The 15,647-nt window shown below is 39.3% G+C and overlaps 2 protein-coding genes across 2 annotated transcripts in view; both read left to right on the forward strand.

The window, feature by feature from the left end:
* Positions 1 to 240: 240 nt before the first annotated feature.
* On the forward strand, positions 241 to 12,288 carry tm4sf18 (transmembrane 4 L six family member 18). The gene is made up of 4 exons (XM_031785490.1): positions 241 to 642; positions 1,871 to 1,942; positions 6,879 to 7,021; positions 11,150 to 12,288. The coding sequence occupies exons 1-4, from the start codon at positions 466 to 468 to the stop codon at positions 11,346 to 11,348; spliced, it is 591 nt and encodes a 196-aa protein (XP_031641350.1). The 5' UTR covers positions 241 to 465; the 3' UTR covers positions 11,349 to 12,288.
* A 2,792-nt stretch (positions 12,289 to 15,080) lies between these two features.
* The window catches only part of cp (ceruloplasmin), a 28,210-nt gene continuing 27,643 nt past the window's right edge, over positions 15,081 to 15,647 (forward strand). The window contains exon 1 of the mRNA XM_031785491.1: positions 15,081 to 15,273. Within this exon, the coding sequence (XP_031641351.1) occupies positions 15,116 to 15,273 (158 nt within the window). The 5' untranslated portion in view covers positions 15,081 to 15,115. The remainder of the gene's footprint in view (positions 15,274 to 15,647) is intronic.

A 15,647-nucleotide genomic window follows, 5' to 3' on the forward strand; every position in this document is an offset into this window, starting at 1 on the left:
CTCTGTCTCTCTTTTTCTCTCCCTCTGTCACTTTCTGTCTTACTCCCCCCCCCCCCCCCCCCTCGCTCGCTCTCTGAATTCCTAAGGGATTTTTCATAGTTTTTCTGACAGAATGCTTTCCGGCCCTGAGGGTTTGGTCAGGGCTCAAGACTCTCACCCTTCTCTCTTCCTGTGGCGTCCGTTCCACTCAGCCCCTCGCCTTAAAATGGAGCTGGTTGCGTCATCAACCTCAGACTCTCAGGAGGTGGAGGGTTCAGTTAAAACCCACCAGGGAAACCATTCAGTTTCCTTCCTGGATTACAGCTGTGAACAGACCCCAGACCTTCCTCTCTCTCTCTCCATTCCTCTCTTCACGGATCCTCTAACCCTCTCTCTGCATTTCTCCACTCCTCTCTCTACACACTGGTCTCCTTGGTGATCCCCGCTCCACTCCTCTCCTCCTCGTCCTCCTGTGTGGTAGGGGCGATGTGCTCTACGGGTTTTGTGCGGTCGCTGGGCTTTGCCCTCCTGCCCCTGGCGGTGTGCTGTATTGTGGCTAACGTTCTGCTGTTCTTCCCTGGAGGAACGACCCAATACTTGCAAGAGGGGAAACTGTCCAGGCTGGTCTGGTTCATGATGGGCATCGGAGGGGGAGGCGCATTGGTGAGTAGTTTTCAACTCTCTAGAGACAGCAGGAGCGGTAGAGATACTCTTAATGATCAGCCAACTGATATTTACTCCTGAGGTGTTGACTTGCTGCACCCTGTGACAACCACTGTGATTATTATTATTTGACCATGCTGGTCATTTATGAACATTTGAACATCTTGGCCATGTTCTGTTATAATCTCCACCCGGCACAGCCTGAAGAGGACTGGCCAACCCTCATAGCCTGGTTCCTCTCTATGTTTCTTCCTAGGTTTTCCTAGCCACCGTGCTTCTACACCTGCATTGCTTGCTGTTTGGGGTTTTAGGCTGTGTTTCTGTACAGCACTTTGAGATATCAGCTGATGTACGAAGGGCTATATAAATACATTTGATTTGATTTGAGTAGCTACAGTATATGTCATCTTGTTGTTACTACACCGGCTACAGTTGTAGTACTGTTGAGTTGACGGTTTATGGGTCAGGTTAACAAGCGGTTCAGGGAACAAAAGGTAGAATAAAAGATCAAGATAATTAGGAGAACTTTAGGGAAGTTATAATAGTTTCATATTTTGGTCTTGTATTTACTTTCGGATAAAAACACATGCTAATATGAAACAGGTGCTAATCTGACACGGGTATTAATCTGACACAGGTGCTAATCTGACACAGGTGCTAATCTGACACAGGTGCTAATCTGACACAGGTGCTAATCTGACACAGGTGCTAATCTGATTTTAGTAAATCGATGTGTGTAAGGAATTGATCTTTTGCTGTTTTTTTTGTAAGAGTGGGGTTGAGGCTACATCCTGGATGTTTTGACCTTCGATCTTCCCTCAGCTGTTTTCCTAACTGTGAAGATACAATAGGAGACAAAGGAAAATGGTTGTCAGCTCTTCCTCCAACAAACCCTAGGAGTATTATTTTACCAGACACCTACAATAGAGTGGGGAAATAGAACAGGTTTATAACAGGTGGCTAATGGAGCATCTTTTATTGTTGTTGTTGTGATTAGCGACAGTTTTACAGTACAGTTCAGTACAATACAGTACTACAACAACAGAGCTCTTGAGGATACGGTCTATAGATGATGGATTGATGCGCTGAAATAATATACCGAGGCAGAACCTGAGATTTTCCCCCGTTGTGTGTGTGTGTGTCTGTAGATGTTCCTGAGATTTTCCCCTGTTGTGTGTGTCTCTGTAGACGTTCCTGAGATTTTCCCCTGTTGTGTGTGTCTCTGTAGATGTTCCTGCCTGCTGGTGTGTTCATCAGCCTCGGGAAATGTACAGGCTGCTGTTGGAATGAAAGCGTCATGGTGAGTACTGATGCTTTGGTTACGTCTCGTCGTTAAGGGGCCTTGTGTTTTGTGAGATCATGTGACGTGCCTGGATTTTAAACTTTATTTCAAGCTTTTTCATCAAACTGTCCACCACTTTCTTAAAAAAAAAACTTTGATCCTATTAATATAAAATCTCTGATATTACAAAAGGTCAATTTTAACACTTGTGCTAAACTAAGGCTACCCTGGAGCGTTGGACTAGGAACCGGAAGGTTGCAAGTTCAAATCCCAGAGCTGACAAGGTAGAAATCTGTCGTTCTGCCCCTGAACAACCCACTAGGCCGTCATTGAAAATAAGAATTTGTTCTTAACTGACTTGCCTAGTTAAATAAAGGTAAAACTTAAAATGCAAAAACTAGGTAGGCTGTGCTTAGCTAATTATACATAGGGCCATTGTAACACTATTAGCAGGTACACTAATGATATGAGGAGGACGCCTCACCATCAGGGAGTACAAAGCATCTGGGCCGGGAAGAGGAGCTGAATCTTATCTGTGTATAAGATGTTTTGTAACAGCCAACATTTCTCCTCACACACCCACACACTCCTCTCATGGGGATTGTTATGCAGCTGTTCTGGGTGTAACAGGCAGGCCTGACCGCGTGCGTGAGTGAGTGAAAGACAGAGAAAGATTATATATATACTACCGTTCGAAAGTTTGGGGTCACTTAGAAATGTCCATGTTTTCCATGAAAACCTACATGAAATTAATTGCAAAATGAATAGAAAATAGGGCCATTGTGGCCTCCCGGGTGGTGCAGTGGTCTAGGGCACTGCATCGCAGTGTTAGCTGTGCCACCAGAGACTCTGGGTTCGAGCCCAGGCCCTGTCGCAGCCGGCCGTGACCGGGAGGTCCATGGGACGACGCACAATTGGCCTAGTGTTGTCCGGGTTAGGGAGGGTTTGGCCGGTAGGGAAATCCTTGTCTCATCGCGCACTAGCGACTCCTGTGGCGGGCCGGGCGCAGTGCATGCAGACCAGGTTGCCAGGTGCACAGTGATTCCTCTGACACATTGGTGCGGCTGCCTTCCGGTTTGGAAGCGCGCTGTGTTAAGAAGCAGTGCGGCTTGGTTGGGTTGTGTTTCGGAGGACGCATGACTCTTCGTCTCTTCCGAGCCCGTATGGGAGTTGTAGCGATGAGACAAGATAGTAGCTACTAAACAATAGAATACCACGAAATTGGGGAGAAAAGGGGAGAAAATTCCAATAAATAAATAAATAAAAATGAGGGCCATTGTAACACTATTAGCGGGTACACTAATGATATGAGGAGGAGACTTCACCATCAGGGAGTACAAAGCTTCTGGGCCGGGAAGAGGAGCTGAACCTTATCTGTGTACAAGATGTTTTGTAACAGCCAACATTTCTCCTCACACACCCACTCCTCTCATGGGGATTGTTATGCAGCTGTTCTGGGTGTAACAGGCAGGCCTGACCGCGTGCGTGTGTGAAAGACAGAGAAAGATTATATATATACTACCGTTCGAAAATTTGGGGTCACTTAGAAATGTCCATGTTTTCCATGAAAACCTACATGAAATTAATTGCAAAATGAATAGAAAATATCGTCAAGACAAGGTTATAAATAATGATTTTTAATTTAAATAATAATTGGGTCCTTCAAACTTCGCTTTCGTCAAAGAATCCTCCATTTGCAGCAATTACAGCCTTACAGACCTTTGGCATTCTAGTTGTCAATTTGTTGAGGTAATCTGAAGAGATTTCACCACATACTTCCTGAAGCACCTCCCACAAGTTGGATTGGCTTGATGGGCACTTCATATGGTCAAGCTGCTCCCACATCAGCTCAATAGGATTGAGATCGGTGACTGTGCTGGCCTCTTCATTATAGACAGAATACCAGCTGACTGCTTCTTCCCTAAATAGTTCTTGCATAGTTTGGAGCTGTACTTTGGATCATTGTCCTGTTGTAGGAGGATTTTGGCTCTAATTAAGCGCCGTCCAGAAGGTATGGCGTTGCAAAATGGAGTGATAACCTTCCTTCTTCAAGATCCCTTTTACCCAGTACAAACTTGACCACCACCAAAGCACTCCCTGACCATCACATTGCCTCCACCATGCTTGACAGATTTTTCGGCGGCTCACAAATGTTCTTCTTTGTGATCCGATCACCTCAAACTTATTTTAGTCTGTCCAAATCTCTTTTTTCCAAATCTTCCTCTGTCCAGTGTCTGTGTTCTTCTGCCCATCTTAATCTTTTATTTTGATTGGCCAGTCTGAGATATGGCTTTTTCTTTTCAACTCTGCCTAGACGGCCAGCATCCCGGAGTCACCTCTTCACTGTTGATGTTGAGACTGGTGTTTTGCGGATACCATTTAATGAAGCTGTGAGTTGAGGACTTGTGAGGCGTCTGTTTCTCAAACTAGACACTCTAATGTACTTGTCCTCTTGCTCTTTTGTGCACTGGGGCCTCCCACTCCTCTTTCTATTCTGGTTAGAGCCAGTTTGCACTGTTCTGTAAAGGGAGTAGTACACAGCGTTGTATGAAATCTTACGTTTCTTGGCAATCTTGGCCTTCATTACTCAGAACAAGAATAGACTGACGAGTTTCAGAAGAAAGTACTTTGTTTCTTGGCCATTTTGAGCCTGTAATCGAACCCACAAATGTTGATGCTCCAGATACTCAACTAGCCTAAAGAGGGCCAGTTTTATTGCTTCTTTAATCAGAACAACAGTTTTCAGCTGTGCTAACATAATTGCAAAAGGGTTTTCTAATGATCAATTAACCTTTTAAAATGAACTTTGATTAGCTAACACAACGTGCCATTGGAACACAGGAGTGATGGTTGCTGAAATTGGGCCTCTGTACGCCTATGTAGATATTCCATAACAAATCAGCCGTTTCCAGCTACAATAGTCATTTACAACATTAACCATGTCTACACAGTATTTCTGATCAATTTGATGTTATTTTAATGGACAAAAAATGTGTTTTTCTTTAAAAAACAAGGACATTCCCAAGTGACCCCAAACTTTTGAACAGTAGTGTATGTGTGTACAGTATATACTAATGTATTATATATATATATATATATATATATATATATATATATATATATATATATATGTGTATATATATATATATATGTGTGTACTATAGATGTGTATTACATATGTTTATTATACATGTGTATTATACATGTGTATATGTGTATTATATACGTGTATTATATGTGTATATTATGATGTGTATTATGTGTGTGTTTTACAAGTATGCGTGTATTATAGATGTATATAATACACGTGTATAATACACGTGTATTATATACGTGTATATTATGTGATGTGTATCATAGATGTATATTGTATATTATATATGTATATTGTATATTATATGTGTATTTGTGTATTATAGATGTGTATTATATATGTGCATTATATATAAATATGTGTGTGTGTATTGTAGATTTGTATTATGTGTATTACAGATGTGTGTGTATTATGTGTGTGTGTGTGTGTGTATTATAGATGTGTGTGTGTGTATTATAGATGTGTGTGTGTGTGTATTATAGATGTGTGTGTGTGTATTATGTGTGTGTGTGTGTGTGTATTACAGATGTGTGTGTATTATGTGTGTGTGTGTGTGTGTGTATTATAGATGTGTGTGTGTGTGTATTATAGATGTGTGTGTGTGTATTATAGATGTGTGTGTGTGTATTATGTGTGTGTGTGTGTATTATAGATGTGTGTGTGTGTATTATAGATGTGTGTGTGTGTATTATGTGTGTGTGTGTGTGTATTATGTGTGTGTGTGTGTGTGTGTGTGTGTATTATAGATGTGTGTGTGTGTATTATAGATGTGTGTGTGTGTATTATAGGTGTGTGTGTGTATTATAGATGTGTGTGTGTGTGTGTATTATAGATGTGTGTGTGTGTGTGTATTATAGATGTGTGTGTGTGTGTGTGTGTGTATTATAGATGTGTGTGTGTGTGTGTATTATAGATGTGTGTGTGTGTGTGTGTGTATTATAGATGTGTGTGTGTGTGTGTATTATAGATGTGTGTGTGTGTGTGTGTGTGTGTTATAGATGTGTGTGTGTGTGTGTATTATAGATGTGTGTGTGTGTGTGTGTGTGTGTATTATAGATGTGTGTGTGTGTGTGTGTATTATAGATGTGTGTGTGTGTATTATAGATGTGTGTGTGTGTATTATGTGTGTGTGTGTGTATTATAGATGTGTGTGTGTGTATTATAGATGTGTGTGTGTGTATTATAGATGTGTGTGTGTGTATTATGTGTGTGTGTGTGTGTGTATTATAGATGGGTGTGTGTGTATTATGTGTGTGTGTGTGTGTGTGTGTATTATAGATGTGTGTGTGTGTATTATGTGTGTGTGTGTGTGTGTGTATTATAGATGTGTGTGTGTGTATTATAGATGTGTGTGTGTGTATTATAGATGTGTGTGTGTGTATTATAGGTGTGTGTGTGTATTATAGATGTGTGTGTGTGTGTGTATTATAGATGTGTGTGTGTGTGTGTGTATTATAGATGTGTGTGTGTGTGTGTGTATTATAGATGTCTGTGTGTGTGTGTGTATTATAGATGTGTGTGTGTGTGTGTATTATAGATGTGTGTGTGTGTGTGTGTGTTATAGATGTGTGTGTGTGTGTGTGTATTATAGATGTGTGTGTGTGTGTGTGTGTATTATAGATGTGTGTGTGTGTGTGTGTATTATAGATGTGTGTGTGTGTATTATAGATGTGTGTGTGTGTATTATGTGTGTGTGTGTGTATTATAGATGTGTGTGTGTGTATTATAGATGTGTGTGTGTGTATTATAGATGTGTGTGTGTATTATAGATGTGTGTGTGTATTATAGATGTGTGTGTGTATTATAGATGTGTGTGTGTGTGTGTGTATTATAGATGTGTGTGTTGTGTGTTTATTCCAGATGTGTGGATCAGTCACGGCAGCGTTAGTTGGGTTGGCCGGGTCGGGGTACTGTTTTGTCATCTCTGCCATGGCCATGATGGAGGGACCTCAGTGTGACACCGGTCTGGGATGGTCCTATCCCTTCGCCAACGAGGGAGGAAGGTTAGTGCTAATATATAATAATATATAACAATATATAATCATTTATAATAATATATAATCATTTATAATAATATATAATAATTTATACTGGAAATATTCTAGATATTAAAGCTTTGTTTAGTTTCTGAATTAGAAACAAATGTCTGTTTTTCTGTTGTGTGTGGATCGAATCCCCGAGCTGACAAGGTAAAAATCAGTTATTCTGCCTCTGAGCAAGGTAGTTAACCCACAGTTCCCCGGGCGTTGAAGACGTGGATGTTGATTAAGGCAGCTCCCCCCCTCTGATTCAGAGGGGTTGGTTTAAATGCGGAAGACACATTTCAGTTGAATAAATTCAGTTGGAATTTAGGTACTAGGTATCACCTTTCCCCCAATGAGGGTGGGTCCAGGGTGTCTACGAGTAACAATAACTTGACTACAGTGCATTTAGAAAGTATTCAGACCCCTTGACTTTTTCCACATTTTGTTACGTCACAGTCATATTATAAAATGGATTAAATGAATTTAAAAAATCCTCAATCTACACACAACAGCCCATAATGACAAAGCGAAAACAGGTTTTTATACATAAATACCTTATTTACAAAAGGTATTTCAGACCCTCGGCTTTGAGACTCGAAATTGAGATCAGGTGCGTCCTGTTTCCATTGATCATCCTTGAGATGTTTCTACAACTTGAATTGAGTCCACCTGTGGACTCGGTACTGGTACTTGTGTATACGGTGCAGTCGGAAATTGCTCACTTGGCATTTAGGCCAAAGAGTTCAATTTGAGAATCTTATTTCTCATGGCCTGAGATTCTTTAGGTACCTTTTTGGCAAACTCCAAGTGGGCTGTCGTGTGCCTTTTACTGAGGAGTGGCTTGCGTCTGGCCACTCTACCATAAAGGCCTGATTGGTGGAGTGCTGCAGAGATGGTTGTTCTTCTGGAAGGTTCTTCCATCTCCACAGAAGAACTCTGGAGCTCTGTCAGAGTGACCAAGGTCCTTCTCCCCCGATTGTTCAGTTTGTCCGGGCAGCCAACTCTAGGAAGAGTCTTGGTGGTTCCAAACTTCTTCCATTTAAGAATGATGGAAGCCACTGTGTTCTTGGGGACCTTCAACGCTCCAGAAATTGGAACCCATCCCCATATCTGTGCCTCGACACGATCTTGTCTTGGAGCACTACAGACAATTCCTTCGACCTCATGGCTTGTTTTTTGCTCTCACATGCACTGTCAACTGTGGGACCTTATATAGACTGGTGTGTGCCTTTCCAAATCATGTCCAATCAATTGAATTCACCACAGGTGGACTCCAATCAAGTTTCAGAAACATCTCAAGGATGATCAATGGAAACAGAATGCACCGGACCTCAATTTTGAGTCTCGTAGCAAATGGCCTACTAATGTAAATTGGGTATTTCTTTTAAAAAATAATGTTTTTAAACGTATACATTTGCAATTTTTTTTTTGCTTTGTCTTCATGTGGTATTTTGTGTAGATCGATGAGGAACAAAAAGTCAATGGGTCTGAATACTTTCCGAATGCACTGTGTAGTGTATTTTACGATCTGTATGGCACAGCTGTCAATTTTTTGATCCTTAAATTAAACTGGTATACTTTTTTTATTTATCACAATTTAACCAAGTTTGGTTTTTAATGCAGGGTCAACAGACAAGTTCCTAATTTTCTCCCCATACCACTTGTCTCTTCCATTTTTGCGGTAATGCTGCAATTAGTTGGTTGTAATTTCGGATAGAGCAGATATTTCCATATACAGGTGTCCTGGCTAAATTCACAATCTGGCCCTCAAACCATCACGGTCACCTAATAACGCCCAGTTTAAAATTGGCTCATTCATCCCCCTCCTCTCCCCTGTAACTATTCCCCAGGTTGTTGTTGCAAATGAGAACGTGTTCTCAGTCAATTTACCTGGTAAAATAAAGAAATGATCAACAAATACAGTGGGGAGAACAAGTATTTGATACACTGCAGGTTTTCCTACTTACAAAGCATGTAGAGGTCTGTAATTTTTTTTTAGGTACACTTCAACTGTGAGAGACGGAATCTAAAACAAAAATCCAAATCACATTGTATGCTGTTTACTTGTCAGCTCAGGGATTCGATCCAGCAACCTTTCGGTTACTGGCCCAACGCTCTAACCACTAGGCTACCTGCCACCCCACAATCAATTAGTATATTAATCAATCAATTAGTATATTAATCAATCAATTAGTATATTAATCAATCAATTCATATATTAATCAATCAATTCGTATATTAATCAATCAATTAGTATATTCGAGTTTAACCATAATATTTGTTGTAATATTTGTTCAGTCTTTTCTGGTGGATTAAAATGCAATTGCAACCAACTTTGTATGGCTTGTTTTTTTAAATAGTGACATTTTGGAGATTATTTCATTGTCAAATAACTGAAAGTGAAAGTTTGTAATCTGAATAAATGGGAAAAGGCCATTCTTGAACATGAGTGAGCCATTCTTACTAATCTGTTAGAGAACCGAGTTCAGATTTAAGCAGATGTTTTGTATGACTGAAGCCTTTAGTGAGCGGTCTAATGATATTAATATTAAATCATTTCCAAATTCATATTCATTATATAAATAGGCATGTTTAATTTTGTCTGGCTTGCCATTCCGAATAAAATGGAATAAAAACATAAATATTACAGTATTATCCACACAAACAAAGCACTCTAGTAAATACTACAGTATTATCCACACAAACAAAGCACTCTAGTAAATACTACAGTATTATCCACACAAACAAAGCACTCTAGTAAATATTACAGTATTATCCACACAAACAAAGCACTCTAGTAAATACTACAGTATTATCCACACAAACAAAGCACTCTAGTAAATACTACAGTATTATCCACACAAACAAAGCACTCTAGTAAATATTACAGTATTATCCACACAAACAAAGCACTCTAGTAAATACTACAGTATTATCCACACAAACAAAGCACTCTAGTAAATATTACAGTATTATCCACACAAACAAAGCACTCTAGTAAATACTACAGTATTATCCACACAAACAAAGCACTCTAGTAAATACTACAGTATTATCCACACAAACAAAGCACTCTAGTAAATACTACAGTATTATCCACACAAACAAAGCACTCTAGTAAATATTACAGTATTATCCACACAAACAAAGCACTCTAGTAAATACTACAGTATTATCCACAAAAAAAGCGGTATTTAATTTACATATACCCTGTCCATTCACCTCCCACATATCGTAATTTGTGGCAACCATAAGTGAAAAACCTACATGTATAGACCATATATTGTGTTCCCTGCAGGATGTAGAAAAGAACAGGATCTCTGAACTTCCTGTTCAGATCCCAGTCCTAACTCCCTGCAGGTGGTAGAAAATGTGTTCTTTTAGTATTTCTCCAGTAGATTTCCTGAAGGACAAAGACTTCTATTTCAAATATAATAAAACACAAACAATTTAGTAAATAATGTCTGTAAAAACACAGCAAATACAACATTATACTACAATCCACAAAAAAAAAACATTAATTACTATAGTTTATACTACAGTTTTACTACGGTATTTATACTATAGTTAACTTTAAATACTACAGTATACTACAGTAACTACTACAGTATTCACTGTAGTGTCTCTACAGACTTTCGTCCACAAAAACACAACAGGAAATACTACAGTATAGTCTGCAAAAACACTACAGGAAATAGTATAGTATTTCTACCATATTATACTATAGTATTTTTCATGTGGGTATTGTCTTTTCTTTTTGCAAAAAAAAAGGAGTGTGTAGTGCCAATAGTTAGCTACAATGCTACATGGCAGAGAAGTATTTAACTCCTGAAAACACTACGTAGGTTTAAATGTAGTTTAACTACCAGCAAGCTACTGCAAAATGGTGTTAAATGTTCAACTACATGTAGTTTACTACCCCAACACTGGTTATAGTAGTATGAAGTAGTATGAAATAACAGCCTGTTCTTAACACCTCACCACTTCTAAACTTAATATCAACAATACTACCCAATATGTATAGAATATATACACAACACTACAATATACACATTACTACAGAATATATACACAAAATTACAACTCTCCCCCTGTGTTTGTCTACAGGTACCTGTTTGAGCAGGAGACGTGGTCTAACTGTTCATATCCCGTCAGCATTGTGGAGTGGAACGTGACTCTGCTGTCCATCCTGCTGGGTCTCAGTGGGTTGGAGTTTATCATCTGTTTCCTACAGGTCATCAACGGACTGGTGACAGCCGTCTGCAGACCCTGCTGCTACAAACAGGACTATACCCTCAACGCCTGAACACACACACACACAAATGTGACACACACACACACACACACAAATGTGACACACACACACACACACAAATGTGACACACACACACACACACACAAATGTGACACACACACACACACACACAAATGTGACACACACACACAAATGTGACACACAAATGTGACACACACACACAAATGTGACACACAAATGTGACACACACACACAAATGTGACACACACACACACACACACACAAATGTGACACACACACACACACACACACAAATGTGACACACACACACACACACACAAATGTGACACACACACACACAAATGTGACACACACACACAAATGTGACACACACACACAAATGTGACACACACACACACACACAAATGTGACACACACACACACACACACAAATGTGACACACACAAATGTGACACACACAAATGTGACACACACACACACACACACACACACAAATGTGACACACACACACACACACACACACACGTGTACATATAACATAAGATCCAGTGGCATACCCATGAAATGACACATAAAACAGGAGAGTACATTACCAGCCGGGGGAACATTGCTTTCCTAGACACTTGTTGTTATCTCCTTATTGGTTTCTAATCAGGAAGTGTGATTTCTTTTTCAAGCGAATGCTGCCTCATCTCTGTATGAGGGAGAGATACCTGTTTGAATGTTCAGCTAATTTATGGTATTCATTCCAAAACACTGTATTATAAAAACACCGGATGAAAGTTTGTAGACTGCAACAATAGCCTTTTTTATGTCTGTATTTTTTAAATATTATGTTTAACACACTGGGCACAGACGTCAGTTCAGCGTCTAGTTTTGATTCACATTTGGTTGAGTTGTCAACTAACAGGTGAATTTGACATGAAATCAACAAAAAGTAATAATTAATAAACACTATTTATAATAAAAATAATTGGAGTGTTTCCCTGTCAAACAGTTTTGTTATATTTCAGTCTTCTGTGATATATCTAAAGTGTAGTATTGGGATGCAAACTCAAAATGTAATACATTATACTTGTATACTTTTGTTTCAAAGTAGATTTGTTTAAGACTACCCAGAAACACCAACCTTGTGACCTTGATTTAGCCCACTGCAGTAAAATGTTTTAAGTTAGGTGGAAAAAAATATTTTTTAGCAAAAATCCAAATCAGTTTTTCACGTTGATTTTTTGTTGTTGTTGTTGAAATGATGGGGTAGGAGAGTTGTCTTTTTTATTCATGTTTTCATTTTAAGTGTATTGTAAATGATTGTCTCACAGATTCTTAGATGTTAAGATAAATCAATTTGATATATTTAGTGCATTTGTAATATTTTTATAATGTTTGTGCTGCCTTAAATAAAAGTATTTTCCATTTCAATTGTTCTGATTATTCCTATTTTGTTTTATAGTAAACATGCTATATTTGTCAAAGTTGTATACTTTGATACCAATTTGAGTATTTACCAAGGACAGCTATTAAAGTCATAGGCGTAATCCCAAATCAACCCCTAAATCCTTCACTCAACTTCTAATCAATATGTTGAAACTTCCACCTAGCCTATCAGAAGGAAAGGTGGAGCTGTTACAATATGCTAACCTTGTCAAATCCTCTCATATCTCCACAAGTGCATAGGGCATAGGGTTTAGGGGTCGATTTGGTATAGGACCATACTGTCACATCATTCCATAGACTTCCATAGTTCTGATGTTATACTCCCACTATCTGGCTCAAATGTAGAACTACAATATTTTAACACCACTTGGAATACGCTGGGCTACAACCATTTTGGTCAAGAGCAAAAAGTAGATTTGGTTATTGTCATTGACTAGTTAGATTGGGCCGGACCCATTTTAGACTGGGGAAGTGGTTAGTCATTGACTAATTGGGATTTTTTTGTTGTTGCATGACCTTAGATTACTGAGAGGGGGCATTGTTGTCCCCTCACATCACTGGTTGACCCTCAGTAGCCCATGGTGAGGACATGTTGGATTTCCCATAGGGGAGATGTGGGGTAAGTTGAGCCAAAAGGGTAAGTTGAGCCACCATTGTTCTAGGAAACACAAAATGAATCACGTGACCAAATATTTAGGAAGAGGTCATCATTTCATGGCGTCTGTGAAGGAAGAAGCCACATGGGGGAAAAGTAGTAAGCAAGTTAGGTCCAGAAAACATTTTCACCAAGTCAAATTAATTTATTGTGTTAGAGGTTTCATGATGCTTGTATCCAAACCAAAGTAGATCATTTTAAGATTGTTCTATACATCAGTTGAGGTCTCTATAACCTTCTATATGAGGTCCTAAACCTAGCATGAAAGTGCATCCTTGTTCCTGTGTTGGCAAATATAGTCAAATTGTTTGCCTTGGGGTAAGCTGAGCCAATGGCCTTGGGGTAAGCTGAACCAATGGCCTTGGGGTAAGCTGAACCAATGGCCTTGGGGTAAGCTGAGCCAATGGCCTTGGGGTAAGCTGAGCCAATGGCCTTGGGGTAAGCTGAGCCAATGGCCTTGGGGTAAGCTGAGCCAATGGCCTTGGGGTAAGCTGAGCCAATGGCCTTGGGGTAAGCTGAGCCAATGGCCTTGGGGTAAGCTGAGCCAATGGCCTTGGGGTAAGCTGAGCCAATGGCCTTGGGGTAAGCTGAGCCAATGGCCTTGGGGTAAGCTGAGCCAATGGCCTTGGGGTAAGCTGAGCTGTCCTCACCTCATACCCTATGTTAAAAAATATATATTTCCAGGGTTACTCAACATCCTAAAATATTTGTAGATATCTTTGTTAGAAGGAATATTACATTTCCCTTGACTATTCCAGTAAACCATGCTGATCCTCCGAGTTAGGAAACCCCTTCGTCATGCTCTGTGCTCTTTGGGGTCTTATGTAAATAGTGTCTGTTTACCAGTGATTGACTGAAGCAACTCATTGTCCTACGATGTGATTGGCCATTGTTGTCAGAAATAAAGCTCTCTTTGTGGATTTGGTAGACAAAGTAACAATGGGTAGAATCATGTACACAGTGGCCAGTGTTTGTTGTCTAACTTTACTATCCTTTAAAAAGTTCCAAAAGTCCTCACGAGGATAGTAAAACAAGAGAAAACAAAGAAATGATGCCTGTTACCAAAAGGAAAAAACAATATTTTAGGCTCAGGGGTTCAGTTTAGGGTTAGTATTAGGGGTTCAGTTTAGGGTTAGGTTTAGGGTTAGTATTAGGGGTTCAGTTTAGGGTTAGGTTTAGGGTTAGTATTAGGGGTTCAGTTTAGGGTTAGGTTTAGGGTTAGTATTAGGGGTTCAGTTTAGGGTTAGGGGTTAGGTTTAGGGTTAGTATTAGGGGTTCAGTTTAGGGTTAGGGGTTTGGGGTTAAGGTTCATTTAGGGAAAATAGGATTTTGAATGAGAATACGTTTATTTGGTTAGGTTTATAGGGTTAGTATTAGGGGTTCAGTTTAGGGTTAGGGGTTAAGGCTCGGTTAGGGAAAATAGGATTTTGAATGAGAATACATGTATTTGGTCCCCACTTGGAGAGTAAAACCAATGTTTGTGTGTGTACGTGTTTGTAGCAGTCCGATAGACATAAGGTACTACATACCATTTGGGGAAAATAAGCGATGGTCTTCTCCAGGTCAAAGGTCTGGAAATTCTGCATCTGTGTGTGTTTGTGTGAGGTCACATTGCCTGTTTGTGATTGGCTGTGTGGACCCATCACCCCAGTATCTATAAAAGGCTATGAGTTCTGTAACAAAAGTCATCTGACTGTCTGGAGCCAAAATGGGGAGTTCTACAGCGAGCCTGTTCCTTCTACTGGGCTGCTTCATCCCTGTGTTCTGTATCACACGGGAATATTTTATTGGGATTCGGGAGATTCAGTGGGATTACGCTCCCACTGGGAAAAATGTCATCCTCAACAAACTGCTGAAGGAAGATGAGTGAGTAATTCAGTACAACTGTCATGAAGAAGTAATAAAATATATTTAGGGCCTACTGTATATATATACACACACACACAGACTGTATATGTAGAAGTTATGGGAAGTTATGATAGGAGCGTTTTAGGAATTCATTGAACACAGTATTTCCTGTATAATATACTACAGTGAAATCTACATTATACAGAGTCTTCAGTAAGTATTCACACCTCTTGACTAGTTCAACATTTTGTTGTGTGACAAAGTGAGATTAAAACTGATTTAATTGTAAAAATCTACACAAAATACTGTCAAAAGTGGAAGAATATTTAGATCATTATTTATTTATATATATATATATATATATATACATATTTTTTTTAAAGTAATATAGA

Source organism: Oncorhynchus kisutch, linkage group LG13, assembly GCF_002021735.2.
Source record: "Oncorhynchus kisutch isolate 150728-3 linkage group LG13, Okis_V2, whole genome shotgun sequence".
Classification (NCBI taxonomy): Eukaryota; Metazoa; Chordata; class Actinopteri; order Salmoniformes; family Salmonidae; genus Oncorhynchus; species Oncorhynchus kisutch.

Coding starts and splice junctions, on each gene's coding strand:
- tm4sf18 (XM_031785490.1), top strand. CDS start 466: ATGTGCTCTACGGGTTTTGTGCGGTCGCTGGGCTTTGCCCTCCTGCCC. Junction 643..1,870: donor TCGGAGGGGGAGGCGCATTG/GTGAGTAGTTTT, acceptor GTGTCTCTGTAG/ATGTTCCTGCCTGCTGGTGT. Junction 1,943..6,878: donor GTTGGAATGAAAGCGTCATG/GTGAGTACTGAT, acceptor TGTTTATTCCAG/ATGTGTGGATCAGTCACGGC.